The 25,600-nt window shown below is 37.4% G+C and overlaps 2 protein-coding genes across 2 annotated transcripts; one reads left to right on the top strand and one right to left on the bottom strand.

Moving 5' to 3' along the window:
* The first annotated feature begins 419 nt into the window (after positions 1 to 419).
* On the top strand, positions 420 to 6,606 carry LOC108679774 (gamma-butyrobetaine dioxygenase). Its single transcript, XM_018168499.2, has 9 exons — positions 420 to 680; positions 945 to 1,170; positions 1,488 to 1,637; positions 2,392 to 2,519; positions 3,956 to 4,153; positions 4,857 to 4,962; positions 5,379 to 5,581; positions 5,988 to 6,160; positions 6,407 to 6,606. Exons 1-9 carry the CDS (start codon positions 601 to 603, stop codon positions 6,577 to 6,579), a joined length of 1,437 nt encoding a protein of 478 aa, XP_018023988.1. The 5' UTR covers positions 420 to 600; the 3' UTR covers positions 6,580 to 6,606.
* Positions 6,607 to 11,711: 5,105 nt separating this feature from the next.
* On the bottom strand, positions 11,712 to 23,822 carry LOC108679781. The gene is made up of 8 exons (XM_018168505.2): positions 23,494 to 23,822; positions 18,017 to 18,231; positions 16,530 to 16,704; positions 15,727 to 15,889; positions 15,367 to 15,445; positions 14,973 to 15,068; positions 14,218 to 14,390; positions 11,712 to 13,641 (listed from the first exon to the last, which is right to left on the bottom strand). Exons 1-8 carry the CDS (start codon positions 23,563 to 23,565, stop codon positions 13,616 to 13,618), a joined length of 999 nt encoding a protein of 332 aa, XP_018023994.1. The 5' UTR covers positions 23,566 to 23,822; the 3' UTR covers positions 11,712 to 13,615.
* Positions 23,823 to 25,600: the final 1,778 nt, after the last annotated feature.

The raw sequence follows: 25,600 nt of genomic DNA, 5'->3' as shown, positions 1-25,600 counted from the left end.
ATACAATGTAGGCCTATTGTATAGATGGAAGATTTTAGGTTTTAAAGTTGTCTTTCGACGAAACATTTTTCTGATACTCTTGAAGTGTTATTTAATGCTAATCACTTACCATGGAACTTCAGCTATTTCAGCTATTAACTCATTAATAAGTGAAACAGTCATTTTTTTGTACGACTAGTACCTACTACTAGTCTGAGAGGCTTACTTTGCCTGCCACAATTCTTAGGACTTGAAAGCGATTAGGTTGGCATAGTTGTTGAAAGTATTAACTGAATATGAATAATAATCAAATTGCGATCTGAGCGCCTATCAGTGTGTATAGTCTGTCACCATCCGGTCGTGAAGTCTTTTTTGGTCACTGAATTCACTTCACACGCGATCGAAAAATGAACGATAACACTTTTCATTTAAAGTTTTCAGTTGTTCGTAAAAATATTATCATTCAGCAATTACTTAAATCTCTGCACTTAATTATTTCAATTTTTTAATGATCCTTTCCTAAATTTTGTGGTCTTTTTGTTAATTGAATCCGATTATCTCACAAATTTATGAAGGATTCCATATCGCATCTTGAAACGGAGATATTGATAGTTGTTAGTCATGCACCGCATCGCTGTTCATCTGCGCAGTGCGCTCACGCAAGCACAACATCTGCCCATCGTTCCACTTCATCATCCAAGGTGAGTTTCAACCTTCTGCAACCGAATTTTCAAAATGAAATGCAGTATTCAAGTGCTTTTATGAATTCTATATTAAATTTTTTTTCAATTATCTTTATTTGCGCTTGCTCTCAAATTTAATCAAGTATTAGTGTAAGTTCGTCCTTCTTGTCCTAGATCTCATTTATTCGTACTTAATCATTTTTAAAAATATTGATCATACTTTATTGCGAGTGTTCAATTGTATATAATTCTAAAATTATTTATATAACGTTCCTTTTCAAGGTTAGCCAGCCACGTCCTGCCAGTAGTTCGTCTCAGTAGTGTCACGTCGGAGCCTCACCCCCTCACACGTCTCAGTGCCGCAGCGTCGGAACATGTGACGTGTTGCTCTTTAATAAGTCACCACGTCACGACGCCCGTACGACGATGCTCCGATCTTCGGGCTAAGTTCTCCCACGAAGTGAAACTTGCACGCGTCTCCAGCCTTCCCGAGCAAAAGATGCTAGAGGTCAGAAAGGGGTCTTCCATTATTAAAATTCATATAAATCATCGTTTATTAATAACTAAAATCATTCATCGGACGTCCCATCATTCATAAAAAATAATGAAAATAAAAAAAAGCATTTAAGCTAAAAAATCAAATAAAAAGTACTAAACATTTTGTTTTAAAAATTTCATACATTTCGCTACTGTTATCACATCACTTTCGAGCAGTTTTACTAGGAATCTAACGACACAGTCATGCATTGATAGCTTCATGAAACTTAAATAAAATATCAATCTTTAGGCAAATTAGCTAAATTGCAAGTAAACAAACCAACTCAGGTGGAGTGGGCAGAAGGAGGACGCAGCATCTACCCCTGGCTGTGGTTGCGGGACAACTGCCAGTGCGACCAGTGCTTCCACCCCGTGTCTCTTAGCAGAACGTCCTTTCTTCAAGATCTTGACCTCAATGTTGCACCCAAAAGTTTCGAGGTGATCGTTAATCACTTTAATAATGAACTATACGAATTTTTATTAATGACTTCTGGAGAATACTTTTCTTATAATTTGGTGGTCGCTTGCTGAGACATGTTAAAGTTCATCGGATTTTAAATTATTCATCGTCAGTTCATCGGATTATGGCAGGGTGGCCCAGTGATTCAAGTTCAGAGTACCAAGATTGGCGCAGAGAGGCGCGGGTTCGATCCCAGCTCTGTGCGCCAGTTTCTGGTCAGAATCGGCAAGGAGGCCGGGCTGTTAAGCATAGCAGAATTGTAGCAGTGAGTTGCGTGTTAGAGACTGCAAAATGCTGTGAATGTTCTGCGATGTTAAGAATCGGCGACCGGCCTACTGAACGCTGAGACCGCTATTATTAGTATTATTAAATTATTATAAAGGCCCACAAAAACTAGTAGTTGTTGTTTCCGTAATTTGTATTTAGACAGAAATTACTTGTTACCGATGCATCCCGTTAGCCATCTTTAATTTTTCTTGATATGTTGGTTTCATGAAGATTTTATTATCAAATATCTCCATCTCTCGGTATCATTTTTTATAGCTTGTCTCAGGAGCAGTGTCTTGGAACACGTGTAGGATTTTATCATGCTCAAGCTTTCCTCTAAACCTCGAATGAAAGAACGTCAATATTCGTGACCTGAATATCCATTTCATGCATGCTTCCCCATTTTTTATTTTCAGTTAAATATGTATCAATATTTAACAGTTAATTAGTTTTGTTTAACCCTAGTTAACAGAGGACGGGTTCACGCTCTCGATACACTGGACAGACGGACACAGTTCCCGCCACGAGGCGCCGTGGCTGCACGTGAGAGCTTTCCAGGCGGAGCAGCGGCGCGCGCGCGATCTGGTGCACAAGTGAGGCGTTCTGCGTCACCGGCTGATAATATATATATAATAGATCGCGTTATTTATTAAAATTCTGTATTTAGTTTACCAGTGATATGGATCGACTGATAGTATATATAATAGATCGCGTTATTTATAAAAATGCTTAATTTAATTTTCATGTGGTTTAGACCGACTGATAGTATATGTAATAAATCGCGTTATTTATAAAAATTCTGAATTTAATTTTCATTTGGTTTACCGACTAATAATATATACCGTATAATGAATAGCATTATTTATAAAAATGCTGAATTTAATTTTCACATGGTTTGGACCAACTGATAATATATATAATAGATCGCGTTATTTATAAAAATGCTGACTTTAATTTTCACATGGTTTGGACCAACTGATAGTATATATAATAGATCTCGTTATTTATAAAAATGCTGACTTTAATTTTCCAATAGTTTGGACCGACTGATAGTACAGGGTCCTTCAAAAAAAAACTCCCGGATTTCAATAGGCTTTTGCAAAAATCATACGACTCATACAGAAAAATTATTTTTATTTGTGAATAGCTTATTTGATGCCATTTTACATCACTTAGTACACTTTACTTGGTTTTGAAAATTATGTTCGATAAATGATGTCCCCCTTTGTTAAGACATTCACGTAGTTTTTCCCTGAAGTTGCCATAGTTCTTCGTGTAACTTCCCTTGGAATGGCTTGACGTGGCTGCCACTTCCTGCCTTTTAGTGCTGACCCTGTTTCTTTAAAGTTGGACACCCACAGTCTAATCGTTTTCGCATCAGGAACACTCTCATGTCGGCCACTATGGGCAACTTCAGTGAAAGACTTCGTGAATGTCTTAACAATGAGGGACATCATTTATCGAAAATAATTTTCAAAACCAAGTAAAGTGTACTATGTGATATAAAATGGCATCAAATAAGCTATTCACAAATAAAAATAATTTTTCTGTAGGTGTCGTATGATTTTGCAAAAGCTTATTGAAATCAGGGAGTTTTTTTAAGGATCCTGTATATAGAATAGATCGCGTTATTTATATAAATGCTGATTTTAATATTCAGATGGTTTGGATCGCCGTTAATGTAGTGTTTTGGAAGTGGATAGTTTTTTCTGTGTTAGTTGAAAATTGTTTCGGAATATTTTTGCTGGTTTTTATAATTAATTTTCTCTACATTTACTGGCATGCAATTGAAATGCAGGTGTGTACCTTGTGCGTTCGGGTTCTGGGAATTACATCACGACGGTTTTCCCGTACGATGTTCGTTCCAGAGATTATTTATCAACCAATCTGAATCAAGTTTGTTTGCTAGAATTATCTTTTGGCCCGTGAATAGTTCACCGTGAACTATTCACTGTGTGAATAGTTCACTGTTTTGGAATAGTTCACTGTTATGAAACTTTATATTATAAACATGCTTTGGTTTGCACAGAATACCGCGCAAGTTTTGGCCACCGCAGCTGCCGGAAGCGAACTGGGAAGAGGTAATGCAGAGCGACGCATCGCTGCTGCAGTGGCTGCTGCTGCTGGAGACCTACGGGCTGGTGGTGATGAAGAGCGCCCCCCAGCAGCAGGGGCGGATCAGGGAGCTGGCTGAACGCGTCGCATTCGTCAAAAGGACACACTATGGGTGAGGGAGTTCAGCACAAAGTTTAATAATTAAATTTTACTAAATAGTCGTAGGTTACAAGTCATTATCAGTAATCATTATCACATTTCTTAGCCTAAAGTTTAGTACTTGAATTTAACTGAATGGATGGTGTTCAAAATAAATTATCAATATTGACTGTGTTTCTTTGTTATGCCGCTTGAAACGAATACAATTATATACTTCCTTAAAACGTATTTATGTGAAAATAGTTTTACACTAGAGTACATGGAAGTTTAGGAGCTGCAGCTTTAGTAAGCCACTTATTTTTTCAGTATTAGACAATTTTTTGAAATAGAAAATAAATCCCCCAAATGCGGGAATTTTTTTTCAGATTTAGTTGTAAAGATGTTTCATCCAGGCAATGAATACATCAAAATTAAAGTAGATGGAATTTCTTGCGTAACTGGTTAGAATTGGACGCAAATACTTTGAAATATCAAAGCAACACTTACAATATCTATATTTTCATCACAGTTTTCGTTCATAACATTTGCTAATGTGGTTTCGCCTTTTGACAATAAAAAACAAGTTCAAAACTCATGCAAGAAAGAAATCGACGATCAATTTCATTTATACCAAAAATATTAATTTGAGTTGACATGCTTTTAGTGTTTCTTCCTTAAATTCTTTGGCCTCCTCAAATTCAAATTTTTTTAGTTCTCTCGTCTTATCGTGTTTACAGGGAAGACTTCTCAGTTATCGTAAAGCCTGATCCCAGCAACGTGGCTTATTCCAACAAAACTCTGGCACTTCATCTCGACCTTCCTTATTACTTCTATAAACCCGGGGTGAGTAACACAATTAAAAATCCCGTTGAAACACAACGTTGATTTTGTCACATATTATCAATATGTTCTTAAAACTTGCTAATTCTTACTCTCATGTTCAATTGAACTTGACTCTTTGAGCCTTGGCTTGGTGTCTTCCTTTTTCGTTTGCTATTTAATCACAAGTTAAGTTTGCAACACCATAACCCTGCCTTCAAATTTGTTTACGTAATATATTAATTAAACGTAGAAAACCCGACACTTCCTGTGATTTTGTTAAAAATATCCTGGGATTTATTTTCTGAGGTCGTTCTTTAATTTGTATTTTACTTTACTTCTATAAAATAGAGACCTATATTGGAATTTGCGTAGAATTTAGTGAAAAACTATCGTTAGTTCCTTCAAATTTTACGACATAATCATTATTTCTACCCCAGGTTCAGTTCATACACTTCGTACGGCAGCACGAAGGCGTTGGTGGTGAATCACAAGTGAGCGATGCGCTAGAAGTCGCGCACACGTTGAGGGAAGAACATCCGCAGCACTTCCGTCTGTTGTCGTCAGTGCCGGTAGACTGGGTCGACCACGCCAACGAAGACGGCAGGCAGTACTTCAAGGCACTGAAAATGCCCGTCATCTGGTCAGTTTTGACTGAAATGAAGTCTTGATTTAAACCTTATGGTTTGAAGATTGATTAGTGAATTCAGTAATTAGTGGGCGAAATTAGAAACAAAGAAGACCTGTTTCCTATTGACTTACGACCTAATTCGTTAATGGTCAGTATACATTATTAGAACGGTAGCAACGAGAAATAAACGTACCTGACGTCCTTATGCATAAATTTATTAATGATACAGAAAATCGATTTTTGTTCTTTGCCCTAAAGAATGATGTATGTTTAGAATCATTAAAATATCCTAGTTGTTATAAATAACGCTGGTCTTTAGGCATGATTTTGACACACTGACAAGAATCACTGAAAAGACGTACATTTAATCGGTACTATATTTTCTGCTTGCATTGATGTGTGGAATCTTTTTCCTCAGCTTGGAGTCTGATGGCGAGACCATCTGGCGTATCAACTTCAGTCAGCCGCAGCGCGACTCCTACTTCAGCGCCTGCCCTGTGGAGGACGTACACGCCTGGTATGCTGCTCTCAAGGCCTTCCATGATCTCCTCTACGACCCCCGCTTCTGTAGGACCTTCAAGATGCCTCCTGGTCAGTCGGGGTTTATTAAACTTGTGTCCGTTAAACGCATTCTTATTTGGTATTTTAATATGCGAAGACACTTGCACCTCTGACGCCTTGTCAGGAATTTTTAGCCTAGTGTGTTTCACACTTTGTATGACAAATTTCACGAATCAAATTCAGCTTTTGTTAGAAATTTAAAGAAGAAGCTTTTGGTCTATAAGAATATTTTATGCCACAGAGGAAAGGATAATGTATTGGAACAAACGTTTGCAGGCACGGTGCTGACTTTGGACAACCTGCGCGTGACGCATGGACGTATGGGCTTCCCAGACTCTGACGACGTTCACAGGCACGTCGACGGTTGCTACGTCGACTGGGACGAAGTGCGCTCCCGCAGACGAGTCCTGGCTGATACCCTCGGCGCGGACATTACGCAGGGACTTTAGATGACAATGTTGGCGCTTGCAGCAAGTTTAGAATAACGTCACTTGTTTCATTTAAAAATGAGAAACAAATTGAGTTATATTTATTTTTAGTAAATTTGATTTTGTTTAACGATATTTGCTTACCTTGTGGTGAGGGAACAATGTAGCCGTTGGGAGGAGGGTTGGGAGGTTCACACTGGATGCGTTCACAGCGCGGGGCAGAAGAGCTCCATACGCCCGCCTGCGTGCACGTGGTCTCTACAGCCCCTTGTAGGCGGTAGCCCCGAGCACAGCTATATTTCACCTGCAGGACAATTTTTAACTATACTTCTGTCTAAATTACTTTCTGACGTCTAAATTACTTTCTGACTGATTTACTTTCATGTAAATTACTGACTGATTTCAGTTTCATCCAGTTCGCGATATTACTGATGTATACGAGCACAGCTATATTTCACCTGCAGAATAATTTTCAACTATACTTCTGTCTAAATTACTTTCTGACTGATTTCAGTTTCATCCAGTTCGTGATATTACTGATGTGTACTTCCGATTAAGTTGGAATTATTGTAAATATAGTTATTATTAGAATTATTTTTATTGGTGTTGGTATCGGGGGGCGGCATGAGTATTATTCATTTGTAATTACGTGATTGGCACTCGCTTGAGGACAGACCATCTTCGCATGAGGAAGTTTGACATGTTTGACGCTTATTGTTATTGAAATACATGCATCCTTTAAATGATATTTCCAAGATTGAACGCCATCAAAATGGTTCGTTAGAAGAACGGAAAACCTTCTATTGAAAGGTTGAACTCAGAAAAAACGCTAGACAGAGACATGGAAGAAAACAAATGCATAGATTACATAATGTCAATATGATATTTAACATAATATGACAATATAACATTATATGGCAAAGAAGAGTATGGAAAGTATCGGTATAAGTAATGGTATCTACTGAACTGAGGGCTGCTGCCATGAGCATGGACAGTCGCAACTATAAGACTATATATATATATAATATAATAACGGTTTCAGCGTTTAGTAGGCCGTAGGTCTGTCGCCGATTCTTAAGATAGCAGAACATTCACAGCTTGTTGCGGTTTCGAACGCGCTAAAAAAGTCCCAACTCTTATAATTAAAACTTGATTTGATCATAGAGAGAAAATATTTTACTGCAAGATCGACCTCTAAAATTCACACTGGCTAACCAAATTGTCTGCTCGGCTGACAATTATTTTCAAGATAATGAAAGACGCATCATCTTGAAAACTGAAAATTCCACTTTGTCGGTTTAGGGTTAGTAAGTTGGTGTGAAGCTATTTAATTTTTATATTCATCTAGTACAAACTATGTCACGGATTTTACTAACATTTATTTTTTGCATACAAACTCTTTGATCTTTTATTGTAAATCGTGTCACGCCTATAACAAACGTTAAATCATCGTGAAACTCAAACGGTTTTCTTGGCTTTTTATTACATTTTTAACTCGATAATCGCCACAGGTGCATTAACAATAAGTTATTTACAACTTCACGTTGAGTTAAATGAGTAACTGAATTTAATCTCTTACAAAATCACTGTTTCATTTATAAGTCGAAAGTTAGCACCACTAACTGGTCAAGTTCAGAATTTGAGCTGTCCGCTTCAATCTTACTTATTGTTGCAGTCCTTTTATGAGTGTTCATGCTAGTATTCTGAGAAGTGTTCATCCTGAACACAAGCTAATGTTGAGAAGTTTGTTTTATTCCACAATTATAAAGCAATCAGAGGTACTGTGCTCACTAACAGGCATGATGTAATTTTTAAACTAAAATTGTGATTACTTTTTTCGTTTATTGTAATACTATGTTAGCTAATACTATAGCATTCCTATATATAATGAAGGTTTTTACCAGTCTAAGGGTACAAGTTGTGACTGAAGAAATAATGGAAGGGAAGAGGATAATAACAATCATTTATATAAGCCAGTAAATGGTGTATTGTGTTGAAGTAAATTCAATGAACATTGCCAATGCATTTTTTAATTTAACAATCTCTTTACCTTACACAGTTTGATTCATAATTTTCTGGCTGCTTTATGAAAGTGCAATATCAAGCACTGCATTTACCCATCGATGGACAGCGTGATATAAATGAAATCAGTCTGAAATTTTACATTTCAGTACTTGGAAATATAAGGTCATAATGTCTCAGTCGGATGTATTTTACTCGAGGCTTTGGATTCTAGAGCGCATCTTGATGGCAACATCTTGATTTGCGATGTCCGTTCCTCGTAACTTATTTTATGCGCATTATCTTACATGTCCGGGGCCTGAGCAAATTTTTAATGTACGTGTGGTAGATACAATATTCCTTTATGCCTTTATTGTTTTTTGTTGCCTGTGGGAAGAAAATGTTCTGTGGTTTCATATAGAGATAATCTGAAGTTAACGTTTTACAGTGTTGTTAGATCAGATTATAACTCTTGAGTATTTTTGTTCACTTTCATACAGATTCTGTGATGTCCTGATACCTTAAGAGCTGTGATTCCTTTACTCAAACATTGCCATTCATATAGTCTAGCCAAATACTGCATTCTATATTTTGTTCATTACGAGTAGTCAATTGGTTACTTGTCATTAAAAATAGTTCATCGTGGAATAACGATGGTGATATTGTTGCTTCACATCTTCAACTTTTCCTGCCTCCTAAGATACTATTTTTCCGGCCGGCTTCCGTTCGGCGCCTGCCCCTTAAATAGTTGTCGAGATCTTGAAAGTGTGCTCTGACTTGACCTTTAGTCTGAACAGTGTTACTTTTTTTTAAATAATTTATATTGTATAGGTTTTTGTATACGTGGTCAGGTCGCGTTAAATGATCACGTGACTTCGAGAAATTTTTGCTAGTATCTATATATGTGTTTATACACTGAATTATTAACGATTCTCTAATTCATTTTCACTTCATTCGCCCAAACAAGTTTACGCCTCCTAGACCAGCGACGGGGAGCCTGTCTTAGCTGCTCACGTCAGAAATTATTTTTTTTTGCACGCTTCCTAGCTACAATAAACTAAAAAACGACGTAGCAGCGTTTGAGCCAAACAGCAGACCAAATCCGTTCAAAATATTAGTGATCAAAATTTAGTTACCTGCTGGCAGTAATTTCCATGCCTGTAGCTTTGTCGTGTTTTAAGGTTTTATCCCTAATTTAGGTTTTAATTACTCTGATCGAAAATTACGTAATTGAGAAAACAAAGTCAATGAAGTAATTTTCATCGCTGCTATACCATATTTTCACCGCTCATCCTCGACGTCCCGGATGGAATATAAACAAAGAAGTTATCGATGTAACATAGTATATATAATAATTACCGGTCGCAGCGATCACAAGAGTAAACGGAAGCATGTTTGCTGGTGCAAGACCTTCGCATGTACGGCAGAGGCACGCCGGCTTTCATCCAGGTAATTATTAGCAATCCAGGTATATCCACTAGCCATTTTCTTTGGTTGTCAGTTATCAAGTAGTAACTAAGTTTTGTTCTTATAAATTTGTCAAATTTGAATAATAAGCCTCTGAAAATCTGTTTATCATATTATCTTCATTGAATATATGTACCCAGATTCATTGTAATCGGCAATATGTTGTAAATAAATTATCACATTCTCCGACATCGCTATCTTTTTAATAATTATTATATATGTTGCGTTATGATGGTCGACTTTATTTCTCAGGATTGAGGAGAACGGCAGGAGGAAGATTGAATAGCAGTTTTGCTCCTCTTGGATTGCAGTGAAAATTAGTCGCACAGAAAAATTAACGGAGACGCAATTGGTTATTTCGATCTCATTAACTTATCCTTAGCATTTGTTTCGGACGTAGCAGTCCCAGGCCACGATGGATCGCAACCTCTGACTATCGCGCATCCCTCATTTGGGCCACCTGATGCACGATGCTGTTGCTTGCTTCTCGCCGCTGGTAGTGTTGCAGCGGAGGTCGACCAAGGATTGTGCCCAGGAACACGTACAGTTGTCTCTTGAAGGTCTCCAAGGTGAACTCCCCCTCTCTTAATCCTTTGGTAGGACGTTCAACAGCCTTGGCCATGCCACGGGAAGTGATCCTTCCCGCAGGGATTGAAATCTGACCGCAGATCTGTAGCGTATAGTGGGGGGATCTTGCACAGTCTCCCATTTCTCTCGTTATGATATGCCTCAATCCTGAAGGTCTCGCTCTCGAAGTTTTGTGCCATTCCGGTTATCATTTTTCATGTGTACAGAATGACATACCTCCCCCGTCTCCTCTGCAGTGAGTACAGACCCAGTCGCTTCAACCTCTCACAGTAGTTCAACTTCTCCATCCCTCTGATCCGGGAAGTGAAGGTTCGTTGGATTCCTTCCAATTGCCGCAATTGAACTGGCTCCAGAGCTGGCAGCAGTATTCAAGGATAGGTATTACAAGGGCTCTGAAGAGTGTGATCATTGGTTCCGCTTCTCTCGTTCTGAGCGTCCGCCAGATCCACCCCATCTGTCGCTTGCGTCGTGCGGTTATAGCTATGTGATACCCGAACTACTGTATAAAATAACTTCAATGTGAATTAAACGTATTAAACTTCACGTGCCAGTTCCGCAATGTCAGCCATTTCCATCAGGACGAAGAAAGTCAACTTGTGTAAAGATTGGCCGACGAAGGCGTACACATTTATGCGAGATTTATTAAAGGCCTGAGCATAGTCTTCATTAATAAACTATTAATTTTTTCAACGAGTCGAACAAAATTTCTTGCTAGGGTCGGGAGATCAAAAAGTAGGTTACCAAATGACATTTTAATGGAATGCGAAGTTTCGAATACATAAGTTTCATTATCGAGCATGTGAAGATTTTGCAACATTTGACATTAAACTATGGAAATGACAGTAGTACAAATCAGAGATTTTGTGGATACAATTTGGAATCCAAGCTTAAAATTACATTGAAAATAATTTCAGCATCCTGACGAATCGTGTAGTTCAGAGGTTGAAAGCTAGACACTCGCTGTTGATAATGAGAGCCTCAGCTATCGCCAGTCTCAATAGGTCAGGGCACCGCATAACTATGCTGGTGCAGGCCTCCAATGACACTCGGGTGATGGTCTCATTGTGAGCCTCCCGCATGTGGTTCTTAGGTCCTCCAGATTGTAAATTGCATGCGAGTCGGCGGCTTAAGGTCGTGCTTGTAAGAACAATGTAGTTCATATTTTGAAAAAGTCTACAACCTTCTTCATTACATGGGAATTTATAAACTAGTTTCTTGAAGCAGTTCAGATTTTTTACAGGGGTTATTATTCATTACAAGGCTTTTAATATTCTTAGTTGTGTATATATCTTAGCACAGCGGATAACGGAAAAAAACTTCTGATCAACTACATTTATTTGTCTATATAATGGAAAATAAGACACGTATTTTATGATCTGAGAAAACAGCCCTTCATGTTTAGTCTAATCTAAATTGATACACTTCCTATCACTTCACGTCGTACGCTTTAAAACAAAGCAGTAGGAATAATCGAGGCGTTAGAAACGTTAAGTTACTGATTCATCACGCTGTGATTATCCCGCACGAATTTCACGAGTAATGTACATATTGCCGACGTAGAATGATCCGTTGTGCGCAATTTGAAATTCAAGGCAGTTGAATGTAGGCCATATATAACGGTAAACTAAAATCGCGAAAAATACGTAAACCTATAGTATTTGAAGCAATTTTGAAGTAATATACGTTGGGAATTGGAAAATGTTAGCAATGCTCGAACATCAGTTGGTGAGTCAAGTCACAGGAAATAAGATTTCGCAGTAGCTTTAATATTTCCAAGAAAATAGTATTATTGTGAGATCAGCCAGCTATGTCGACAGTCACGCACGGTATCACTCGCTGGTCCACAAAGCGCCAGAAGATTTGGCCTGATGCGCGCATACATGTCTACTCTGCCATTCATTTATGCAAACACAACGTCCATTGTTAATATGAGCCGTTGAAAACAACTGAAGGAACAATGGTGGCAATGGTCATACGGAAGAAGTATAAAGAAACGCTGGAATTTAGACCGCACTCCATAAATGCCATGAATATCCGAGTACCTGTGACACATAAACAATCTCTAGCAAATAATTCCACTTGCAGACTTCACAGTAATTTCATTGCAAATAATACATTTTATAAACGCACCAAAGAAATTAACAAGAATTAAAAATTATAATTTTATCCAATCGTCTGCATAGACTCAAGTTGTAACCAGGAGTCGTGCAGTAACTTCGTCCATAATTGGAGTTACATCATAGAGTATAGACCCTCAAGAAACTAGATCACTCGTCAAGATCATGAAAAACTTGATCTTGTATCGTCATCCGGTCACCCAAATAAAGCCATCCGCCACTCGATGACGACAAGTCTTTAACAAACCTTTTACCTTCATACAGTCTCGTTCGGATCTACTTGAAACGTATTACGATAATCAACATAACACGATTCTCATATGAATTATACGTAAAATAATATCAGTCGTCAGTCAAAATATGCAAATTTAATCATGTCTTGACGACTTTCTCATTCGACTTAAGGTCGTTTTGTTTTCAAGCGAGAATTCATCACTAAAGTATTTTTATACTGTCCGGCGGCAATTGAATTTTAATTCAAGCGAGAATTCATCACTAAAGTAGTTTTCGACTGTCCCGCAATTAAATTTCAATTCAAGCGAGAATTCATGACTAAAGTACTTTTCGACTGTCCCGCAATTAAATTTTAATTTAAGCGAGAGTTCATGACTAAAGTAGTTTTTGACAGTCCCGCAACTAAATTGTAATTTAGCTCAGAAACCCTAACACAAAAGCCAAGATCTCTCGCTGCGCGCACTCTAGCAACATCTCTGCGACTCCAATTCTCTACCTCTACGACCGATGGGTGACAAAGGGTGCTGGCTACAATGTAGACTGTAGACACATCATCTAAAATAATATTACACTAAATAATTTCTTATACTTTGAACAATAATTAACAGACAAAACGAATACGACTTAGACTCTTAGATCAGACAAAATCTTCAGTAGACAGGGTCCGGGTGGTGGTCTGGAAAAAGAAGGGAAATAATTAATGGTGATTGTAACAGCTTACGCAGTCTCTACATCTGCAGATCTAAAGAAAAGCTTATTATAACTAATTTTGCTAAGCATTTGTTCAATTAAGAAAGATTACAGTTAACTGGCTGATTCGCACAAAAATTAAAAATTCGAGACAAAGTGCTATTGTTGTCTTAATGAAATCAAATGTAAAAACCCAAGCCATACGAGATTATTAAGAAACTGTCAATGTACTCGTATATCATGGTCAATATACAGTGGGGGGAAATAAATATTCGTACACTTGAAAAATCGTATTTTAATGTATGTAAGTACACAAACTTAACAGGAAAAGTGATTTAAATTATGTATAGAGACGCATAGTATTTAATACTATGCGTCTCTATACATAATTTAAATCACTTTTCCTGTTAAGTTTGTGTACTTACATACATTAAAATACGATTTTTCAAGTGTACGAATATTTATTTCCCCCCACTGTATAACTTTACTTATATAAAAAACTGTGAAATTTCCTAATAAAAATCTAGAATAAAATGAATTTTCAACGCATGCATCAACTCACGCAGAAAAGTTTCGATAAGCTCCATGTAGGCAGGCGGCCCCATGCACCTCAGGAGGGCCACGTGGGGAATCTGTTCCTCTGCCGGCACAAGGAACACGTCCACGGACGTCTTGGCCTGCAGCGCCGCGATCAACGGCTGCGTCACTTCGTACTGAGCCACTCGGTCCGCCAAACTGTCAACAACGCAGTCATTACAAATGATATTACAATGCAAAAACCATCACCGTTGGCAAGATATTGCTAATATAATGATGTGAGCCTCACGGTCGACCAGGCAATCAACGACGCTGGCATGCTATGACCGCGCGCGTCAATGGAAACGGTATTTATTTTTCATTAAGTTAACGGTATTAAAATTCGGATATCATAACCATAGGCACGGCATTGATAAGCGATGGCGTATGAGTGATGGTATTGTTACCTATGTAAATATCATGACCGTTAGCAAGGCATTGTTTATCAAATGGACACATACAGTTAAGGCTCTCAGAAAAGGGATCCGTCTGGGTAATCAAATACAAAAATCGTGACCGTTGGAAAGCCATTGCTCATTGGGGCCAGCATTGCGTTGGCAGTTGCAAAGTTATTGCAACTTGTTGGGCCAGCATCGCATCATTGGAACTGATTTTCAAATTAAAATACCATGATTGACGGTGAACCACATTCAATTTATGAATGTTCATGTTAATATGACAGAATTTGCTTGCTGCTTTAAGAAAATAATAATAAACCAAAACTAGTTCACCAGCAAATACCTGTGCATGAAGAAGACTGGAGTGTTCGCCTCGCCCTGTAGAATGAAGTTCCTCGACTCGTTGAAGCTGCTCATATCGGCGTAGCGCTGGTAGAGTCTGGACATTGAATATCACTTCAAATCGCAATATACTAAGGATTTACAAGAAATTTAGTTCCACTGTACCCAACTTGCGGTAACGATAAAAAACGCAACATAAATTCAAAATATTTAAGTTGATCAAGGGCCAATTTAGTGATCAAATGTGGACAGAGTTGATCCAAGAATTAGAAAAAAGTTACAGTGGTAAGATGCTGGTGCCGTTTTTTGAAACTCATCTTAATCAGTTCCAATATCGAAGTACACTGAAAGGAAAATAGCAAAAGGGCAATAGAATAAAAATGTACAATACTCACTGCCCTATCTTCTTGGCAATTTGGCTGAAGCGCGGAGGTACAGCGTTCTCCACACCCTGAGGTAAACCCTCTACGTTTGCTGTAAACGAAAGGTACATGAAAGACTTTACTAGCGTCACATTATTTTTTAAAATGAATGTAAACATCGCAACGCAGACTATTTCTGCCTATATTCATGATTGAATTCCTCAGAATATAGCTGGCAGAACAACAGCGCGTAAATTTTTGGAACTTTGATCGCGAATCTCACGGACGATTTATTCTCACAAGATGTCACTGATGAAAAATTTTCAGACATTTCAAGATGATTTGCAGTCAATTCTTATTCATGATATAGTAACAATAACACAAAGCACTTACTAAAGGAGTCGTAGATTTGATGCGAGAGTTTGCTGGTGACGCCGACATCGTTGTCTTTGAGGACGTGTTGGGTGATGTATCCCCCCACACTGAGACCGTGCACCACAACCCTGCTCCTCTCACCCAGCGAACAAATGTGCTCCTTGACGCGAGCTGCTGTCACCTGCCAATAATCCCAGCTTTACTCACTGTTGCCTTGTTAATTATTCGTTAGAATATCAGTTTAAAGTGAATTAGTTAGAATATCGGGCTACAAGACTTCGATAGCAAAGGTTGCAAATTGGTCATTTCTGATCTCCGTTGTGGCTAAGAGCATCTAACAGCGATAACAAAACAATATATTATTCTGCTCATATATAATATAACAAATATCTCATCAGTACTGACGAGCAAAAATTCTTCACCCTGAAATCATTTGCAAACAAATGTAAAATAACTTTCTGGAGCGTTGGATGCAATGAATCGTTATTGCTTAGCTTAAAGTCAACGTATTTCTCGTTCTATTTCTCTAAGTAACATTTTTGCAATATATTTGTAGTTAGAAAATAGCGAAAAATTCTTTTGGGGTACCAATAAAATTTACGGAACCCCATTTAGATTGTTATTACCATATGCCAAAATAGCATAGAGTTTGGTTGGTGACAAAAATTGAGTTCTGCTTCTAAGTAAAATTACATTTGTGACAACACAATCAATGCTTCTTTAAAAGCATCATACGAATGACGATTGGCTAACTAAATTACCGATTTTAACAAAGCGACGCACGAATAACACTAGTAAGTAGTAATAAGGAATTAACTCACCTCAGCACCAGTCTTGGGCATGAGCATATCCTTGATAGAGCAAGTGACGTGCAGTACAGCGTTGCCCCGGCGCGTCCACAAGTCTATGTATTTATTAGCGTATTTTTCTTTAGCCCCTAACCACGTGAACAAGATGGTGAGCCGGCGGTTGCGACGAGCGATCTCCTCTTCCATGCTGAACATGTAAGAAATTTTCAGTCAAGTTTAGGAAAAAATATTCAGATTTATTTAAGTTTACTGGTGATAGTAACATATGTAATTTTAATCAAGTAAATAACATCGGAAAATGAATGGACTACAGCTACGCAAACAATCTTCATGATGAGTTTCAAATTCACGATGAGTTTCGATAATTCGAAAACTAGTGACATTTGAACTGCTTTAAAAAATAAAGATCAGGTATACAAGTATTCTATATATTGGTAGATTGGTAGGGATATCATTTTAAAAATAATAAGCCAATTTGAACAGTAGGAAACCATTTCTCCGATATTTCACTCGTTTATCAATTGTGATAAGAAAAGTCACAACAAAAATGAAAATTATATGAACGGGTCGCGAGAAATCCAATCCTGAAAAATGTGCACCGTATCACTTTCTGGTTGACCGCAGTGAGATTAAGTGTCGAGGACCGCGCTCTATTCGGCCATGTGCAAAGCACGTGATATAAAAGGGAAGAATTAAAAAGCAACATAACTGATCCAGATTAGGTGGGATAAGCAAGCAAAACATTGACACGAATACATTACTGTACAACTGCCGTACCTTAAACACCACTGATAATAACTACATAACTATGTAAAAAATTAGAAGTTTTAATTTACACCGCAATAAATTAATTTCACTAATTTGAGTTGCTGAAGGCAATGTCTGCGTTGCTGATATTTCTTTCTACTTCAGTGGGAAGTTGATTAGAAAAACTTAAATTTCAGAAATTATTCCTGTTTGTTACTAGATTTACGAAACCGAATACGATTAATTAGAGAATTGTGCACGATAGACTCCATTTGCAGTAAATGCATCAGTGTGCTGGGGTGTTTTATATTTCATATTAGTCTAATTAAATGCCATTTTTAGAACAAAATATCAGTGTTCAGACGGATTAGGTCGAGTCAGACGAGTGGAATGGGCATGCTCATTCTTATTACATTTACGGCCACATTATTACATTTAAATCGTGATAATGATTAAGAAATCATTATCAAGATTTTGAATCAATCTACAACTACTTTTTTTAAACTCTTCATTCGCAGATAGCTACACTATAGGACAAAGAAATGCAATGAGTCAAAAATACTTTCATGCAAGCTTGCGCAGTTGCCTGATTAAGAGAAACGCCTCTCCTGCGCAGATCTAATTAACAAAATACAGAAGTTAATTAGAGTTGGATTAGTCTTTCGACATCATTAATTTTTTCTAATTATATTATTTATTATACAAAGTGCTCAGCTTAAATCACGAAAATTTATATTTTTCACGTGACATACTTATCAGTTGAGTGCATGTCTGTGAGGGGCTGCCGGCCGGACGGGTTGGTGACTATACCGGACGCCGGTACCGAGACCCCGTCCGGTTTGTAGTAACCGCTGAACCGCGATGCCGCGGCGCTCTTAGGGGCCGAAGGATGACTCCTGAGGTGCTCAGCCACTACTGACGGTGGCGACGGTTGGTACAGAGTGCCGTGACGGAACAGTTCTTGCACCTGCAACCATGCATAGCGATTTTTAAAGTGAAACGTCGATTACTAGAGTTTACGATCATATTATGGGACTTATATCCACCATGGAACTTAAAAATAAAGTCTCCATAAACATACGATCATCATGGAACTTTGATCATCATATTGAACATAGATCACCTTGAATATAGAATCTGCATATAACTTAGATCTTCATATATATCATGATATAATAGATCTTGTGATTTTTATAGAACTTACGATCTCCGCATAGCTTACGATGTTCACAGAGCTTACAATGTACACAGAACTTACGATCTACACAGAGCGCTCGGTCTTTGTATAATTCGCTAACATTGTTCTAGAACCTTAACCGGGCCAGACACAACAGAGCTGCGTCTTCGTAGCACGTCTTTAATCAGCCGGTGCCGAGCACGCCGGGTCAGGCTAGCGGTTAAATATCAACGTCTAGTTTCGTCTCAAAAACTCTCCGTTCCACCTATCATATTTCGAAATAACGGCGTTAGGTTGGAGATATTTGAAAGATTCGGGAGTATTCTGACGTAAATTACGTAATTTCTCAACCAATCTTCTAACTGCACAGTCAAACTCATGAGCAGTGAAATTAAACCCTATATAAATACACGGTATTCACCATCGTTTCAATAATCGAGCATCAGTAATGAACGCCTATGAAGAGCGGGACTTTGTCTAACCACGAATGTAAATAGATAACGTCAATTACGCTGAACATCGAAGCACGTAATATGACAAAACGCTGATATGAATGCGCTGAGGTACAAACATTTTTAACAATATAGTCTTCCAGATAATCTTTCCTAACAATTCGAACGAAGAGCAGAATGAAAATGCAGTCATAATAACAGTTAAAGTTATTTAAGCTGCGATAAATTGGGTACGTGTAAATAATTTTGGTCCATCAGTTGTGGATTAATATTTTAAACTAAATACCGCCATTCAGTGAATAATAGTGCGATTACCTTCAGTTATCAGTAAGTTATGATATTCAAGTGTTATAATCTTCTACGCGTAGCTTCATGTGGAGACATTAGACGTACTATGCCAAGGACAGGAAAAGAAGAATCAAGAGTAATTCAACACCTAGCGTGCAGATATACGGAGCAATCAACATCAGCTTTTTTCGTATGAAAGCTTCTAATAATTATACGGAAGGTAGGTCCTGATCAAAGTGTGCATCAGAACAATTTAATATTGCTAGTGTCTAGGTATTATTAAAATGCTCGTCTTACAATCTAAATGAAACTGCAGTGCTCAATATTGCTCGTCATATTTTTTCAATACAAAAGGCAATCTGCCACGCTTCTGATAACACTGCCCGATATATCCTTCTCTTCTGGATAATTCACTGTTGCGTGATGAAAATTCTGGGGCAGACTGTGATACGACCGCACAAAACCACGTTTTTCACCTTACATGAATTGATTCGGTTTATTTATGGAACTTGGTCAAGCGACAACTTCAACATTTCATATATTCTCGCTCATATTGTACTTATACATTCTGCTTGGACATCATTAGCCTTGAAACTTGAAGGCTTTAGTACCTAATATGCCTGTACTTTGTGAAACACTTTATGTATTGATCACGTGCTAGTAAAATTATCTTCTCTTCGCGATGAAGAAAAAAAGCCAACAGCAGGAAAAAAAACTAAAGTGATTCGCAGTAATTAGTTTTCTGGCGATGAGCACAGGCTTGCTCGTTAACCTTATTTGAAACCCTCAGTTACTTCTAAGTGGACCGAAGGATTGTGACGTTTATAGTTACAGTTTTGAGACAAATGAATAAACAATAGCTTGAAAATAATTTCAAATTTTCTCATGTCCATCGAATGCTAACGAGCATGGATCTCACGCTGAAATGCTGATGACCTTTTACATTAACGTCAATCACCACACTAGCTAACGGTTTAGAATGAAACAAACAACTTTAGACGTTAAATGTTACTATGCTCAACAATATTGCACATAATTTACTAGCGTAAGCCCATTAGGTTCGAGAGGAGTCGACAGGATACGTCTCACTCCCTCAAGTGGAAGCAAGAGAACACGAGTACATGACCCAAGAAAAAATATGTGTATATGATACGTTTTCTCTTCTAAAGATATGGTGAATTTGTGTGGTATCGTCTTTGCATTTAAATTCCTGTGTATATGATAGTATAGCTATATGCTCCTACACGTAACCTTAGCTAACTATAGTTCTCGGTTCAGTAAATACTTGAATGTCTTATTTTTCATCATTAACTATTCCAATAACTCGGATAAAATTCAATTTTAATGAAAATTTTTCAAAAAATCTGGAAAGATGACAGTTCTAAAACAACGAGAAACGATTTTTTAAGCAGAGCGTGAAACCTAACATACTATTACCAGATATACAAGTTGATATATGAACAAAATTTGAAAAGTTGTTTGAATTCCAAAAAATTACTAAAGAAATCGTCGTAGGAGCCTAACATATATGAATTCGCTACTCACACGACAATAAAAATATTGTTATTAGTATTATTCAATATATTAAGTAGCATGTTTAACAACTTTTTACAGATAACGATATAAATTTAAAGCAATACTTCATGTAACGCAATGAATTAACAAAAATGAAAACCAAAATCCTATCTTATATGAAATTTCAAAACTTTCAAAGGAAATGCAAAGAAAGAAAGGTTAGAACAGAGCAGAATGAGAGCTCGTGGTCTCTTCACAGGCTTGTAACACTCAAGCGACAGATCAATATTTAGGACGAAGGTGTGAATGAGATGATATGCTTTTACGGCCACACGAAAATTTATGTTTAGCGTTGTTTACGTATTCATGTTTAGGGTTAAATTCATGTTTAGCGTATACGACCACATGAAAATTTATGTTTTGTGTTCTATATATTCTTACAGCCACATGGAAATTTATGTTTTGCGTTGTATATATTTTTGCGGCCCCATGAAAATTTATATTTACGAAAACAACTATCGCGAAATAGATTTGTAAAAAAAATTCAAAATAATAAAACAAAACTGAAACATTCAAACCAGAAAAAATCAACAAGAGGGGCTTTGTGTTTTTTCACAGCAAAAAAAAAAAAAAAAAAGGCAGGGATCGATAGGAGAGCTGAGAATAGCCTGCCGCATTATGCATTCATGAGAGAATGACCAAACATGAACCGTGAAAAGATGCACAGTCACGCTTAGCAAAGGCGTCCTTCGCATTGTCTGACAGTGCTGAGGAGAACAACAGGCTGATCAATTTGAAGACAAACTGGTAAATAGGACAACAAATTGACAGATACGACGACAGCAAACTGATCAATAAGACGCCAAATTGGTCAATAAGATGAAAAATTGATCACTAGGACGACAAACTATTCAAAAGTTAGGATGAAAAGAAGTAGTTCGTCGATTTGGGTTACCTCTTGCACAAGGCAGTGTATATAAGTGTGTCTTAATATATTAATGTATAGTGCACACAGATTCAGTACGTATAAGCTGTTATTTTGCTGATGAGAAATTGTGTCAACCCTTAATTTATTCATTAACTATTGCTTAATTAGTTCAAGAAATAAGCATTGAAACTAGATTAATGAAGCTCTCAAACCTGGATTCAACTGCACATGCTCTATGTATAATACTATAATACAAGCACGATTCGTTAATCGGATTATCACTTTTGTTAATATATATGATATATATATATAATCATGATGCATCCCAAAAAAATCATTGAATTAGGTTATTTGAAATACTTATGTACAGAACAAAGAAATTCTACAATTTATATCGCCATTTATTTGAATTAGAATTATTCGAAGTGCACGACTTCGTTCAATATTGCCTCTTGACTTGCGGTACACCAGGGAATTCTTGGATTCATGAGAATCAAATTCTGGTTTACAACCTCGTCTCTTTTTCATTACTCTTGGCTAAGAAAGAGAACAACGTGTCATAGCATCGAAATGAAAAAACATCCGAGTCACAAGTTTTCGACAATAAACGTAGGGTTTTTCACAGTGCAAATTATAATGCTAAATAGTAATACAAAAAAAAACACTTTTTTCAACAAACATCTTTCATTTGATGTCGCTGAGCATCAGCTGCATGCCATGGCTTCAGACACATGAAGCCAAACTCACGGTCAAGGCCGGAGAAACCTAGCACCGCAAGCTGTGGTGGCGGGAGGATGTGACAAGTGGTGACGACATTGACGATGATGGCGGTGATGATTGTGGTGTTATGATGATGAAAATGGCAGTGATGACGACGGTGTATATATATGTTGCAGGCGCGCAATTCCGCGAAGAACGTCCGGTATAATATTCACCTCTTTCAAGGGCGAGTCAATTAGGTCGCTATATGACGTACGAAAAACTATATTTACGACAACAGGGCCACAACTAATTATTTGTACACTATTTCGTAGTGATGCTAATTTACTTCTCATTGTCTGAATGTTTCCTAAGTAATAATCTGTCCTATGGAACGTTTCGAATACACTTTGAACCGTCCTTTATATTCTCGGATGTATTTACTTTAAGACGATGTAAGAAGCGAACATTCGTCCAAGATAATATCGTATAGAGACGTGTAGATTTTAATTAAAGACTAAAGATAAGGATTATAATTTGTCTACCATTAATTGGTTGTTATGATGGACGTCAAAATGATTGCTTTTGTGATGATGCAGAGGCGATGGTGATAAAAGAGGGACTTTATAATGATGACTGTAAAGAAGAATATGATGGTAGGATGCAAACGATTTAGCCCTCAGGATAATATGGTCTTGATGACATTATGACACTGCGGAGAAACTCGACGATGATGATAAAAATGACTGAGTTTGTGATAGATATATATGTTTTAGGGTCAATTTTCGAATTCTACCCCACCAAGTTAAAATCGGAACCCATGGTATCACGGCATCCCCGTTTACATTTTTGTATAAAAAACTTAATGTCCTCTATTCACTATCCTTCCCTATTCCAATTTTCTATCTATATAAACGCATGATCCAGCAAATCAATGCCTTAGAGTGCAAGCGGTAAAAAAAGCAACAGTTACAAACTTACAAATATATACGACTGGGAGACCAAACTCCACCAGGGGTGGCAAGATAACACGATATATTGTTCATGATATTTATATAACACGATATATTTTTCACGATATTTATAAAACACGATATTTTTCACGATATTTATATAACACGATATCTTGTTCACGATATTTGTATAACACGATATATTTTTCATACTCACAGCAGGAGTGGAGCGTCGGACGATGGGGGCTACAGTAGAAGCTGCAGCTGCAGACACTGCATTCACAGGCATGACTAAGAACGAAGATAATCAATGCGCCTTCTTATACTTCAATTTAATTTATCCCGGGCTTGTTTATGGAAGTTCAAGTAGACTTATGAACTTTCTTCGAATGATGTTTCTTTTTGTGACTAAAGATATTAAAAAAAGTTTTTAGGATTTTTATTAAATATATTCAGTTCTGACAAAGTCAAATGAAATTAGAAGATTGTTTATTCGACTCTACCACAAGATACTGTACGAGTGACTAGATCCCATCACTTGGAATAAAGTTCTGAAATGTAACATATCACATCAATGAGAATTAAATTTTAAAGAGAACAGGTACAGGTGACACATAATTCAAAACCGAAACACTTGTGAAAAAAATTAAAATATAATCGACAGAAAAAAAATCATATAAAGCTGTAGGTACTAATAAAGACTTCAAGTCCATGAAAAGCAAAAATATAGTCTGAAACATTACCAAGACTCGTCTGGCAGCAACAACAGCTGTGAGTGTGACACGCCTGACACCTGTGCTGCGTGTACATTATAATGTACATGTAGACACATGCACACGTACACATGTGCATGTAGACCTTAACACACGCAGTGTACTGCGTTCTGCTGATGCACATTTACGACTATATTACTCATTTTCGTGTCTCCAACCAATACTGATGTACGACAAAAATACTGTTTTGTGAAGATTATAATGCAAGTCTTTCCTAAAATTTATGAGCTTTGAAATCAAGAATGTAGCACGATACTTTCGCTCATAACGCATAGAGCAGATTGAATACAATAATTAACTCACATCTCTAGTTTTTTTCACAAATTAACAGGCTTTGAAGGAATACTAAACTTTCATTAGATAAAGTTTCGTACTATCCTGAATCATTAGTTCAAAAACAAACATCGCGCAGAAATAGACAAGAGCAGGTGACAGTCTCAGGGGAATCGAGGAAATGGTAAGCAGGCCACGGGTTGCAGTAGCCAGGCTGGGGAAAATGAATGGACAGACAAGCGTTCTGGCGAGTGAAAGGCAGAGCCGACAACCGCGAGGTCGCTAGCGAGCGCTGACATCGTGCCTACGGTAGTTAATTAAGAGACAACGCTGGTATTATTATTGGCCGATCTGCTTTATTGAAGATAATTTTCTCGAGTGACTACACATTTAAAAGGTATGAAAGTGCGACTGATGCTCGAAGAAAATTTTTAAGATTAGTTAGATCGTGCTTAAAACACGGGTGTGTTAACTAAATACAAGGAATTCGATACTTCCAACGACAAATACTTTCCCGAAATCTAATAATGTTGAAATGTCAACGAATATTAAAGATATAATCAAAAATTAAGGTTTAGACTTGGTTGGTAGAGTCCAGCGTTTGTACAGAAAGACTTGCACTTCAAAGTGCCATTGCAATTCATTATGGAATCACAAAGGCACTTTGTATTCAACTCTCAATACTTTATGAGGAACCCTGAAGCGACAGCGAGTCAGGAAGACTCAGTCGAGTGCATTGCTTTCTAGACGAGCGCTGGACGCACATGAGTGAGCAGTCCGGACTCACTCGTTCTTTTTTTGAGTGTCTAGTGTAACAAGTTATTCAAGAGCATACTTTGTATTGACATTTGACGTAGTTCTTTTTATATAAAACTTCCATATAGTCGATACGTCTCTCAGTCGAGAAAAAAAACATGTCCACTTGTTCTAATGGTATTTCTATCTGAAAATGTAATACATCAAGCGTTATAACGTTACTAGTGGATATTCGTTAAATAAACTACACATAAAATCAGCTGACAGACTACAGTGTAAATTAAATTGACTTAATTTTGTAATTAAATTAAGTGCACAAGGATCGAAATGTTCGTTGAAATGTTCCTGATTTTGACGATGGTCGAAATTTAGATAATTCTCGTGGAGTGCGTTTGAGAGCGAAGTGTGCCGGTGTTCGGCTGTTAGATTTTTCATTCGAAATTATTTTTAAACGATATTAACATTCCGAATTAGTGAGTACTTGTTTTTGTGTATGTATGTGTATGTTGATCAGCACAACAC

Source organism: Hyalella azteca, unplaced genomic scaffold, assembly GCF_000764305.2.
Source record: "Hyalella azteca isolate HAZT.00-mixed unplaced genomic scaffold, Hazt_2.0.2 contig2705, whole genome shotgun sequence".
Taxonomy (NCBI): Eukaryota; Metazoa; Arthropoda; class Malacostraca; order Amphipoda; family Hyalellidae; genus Hyalella; species Hyalella azteca.
Note: the sequence above shows the minus strand (reverse complement) of the source record. Positions and strands in the feature narration are given on the sequence as shown.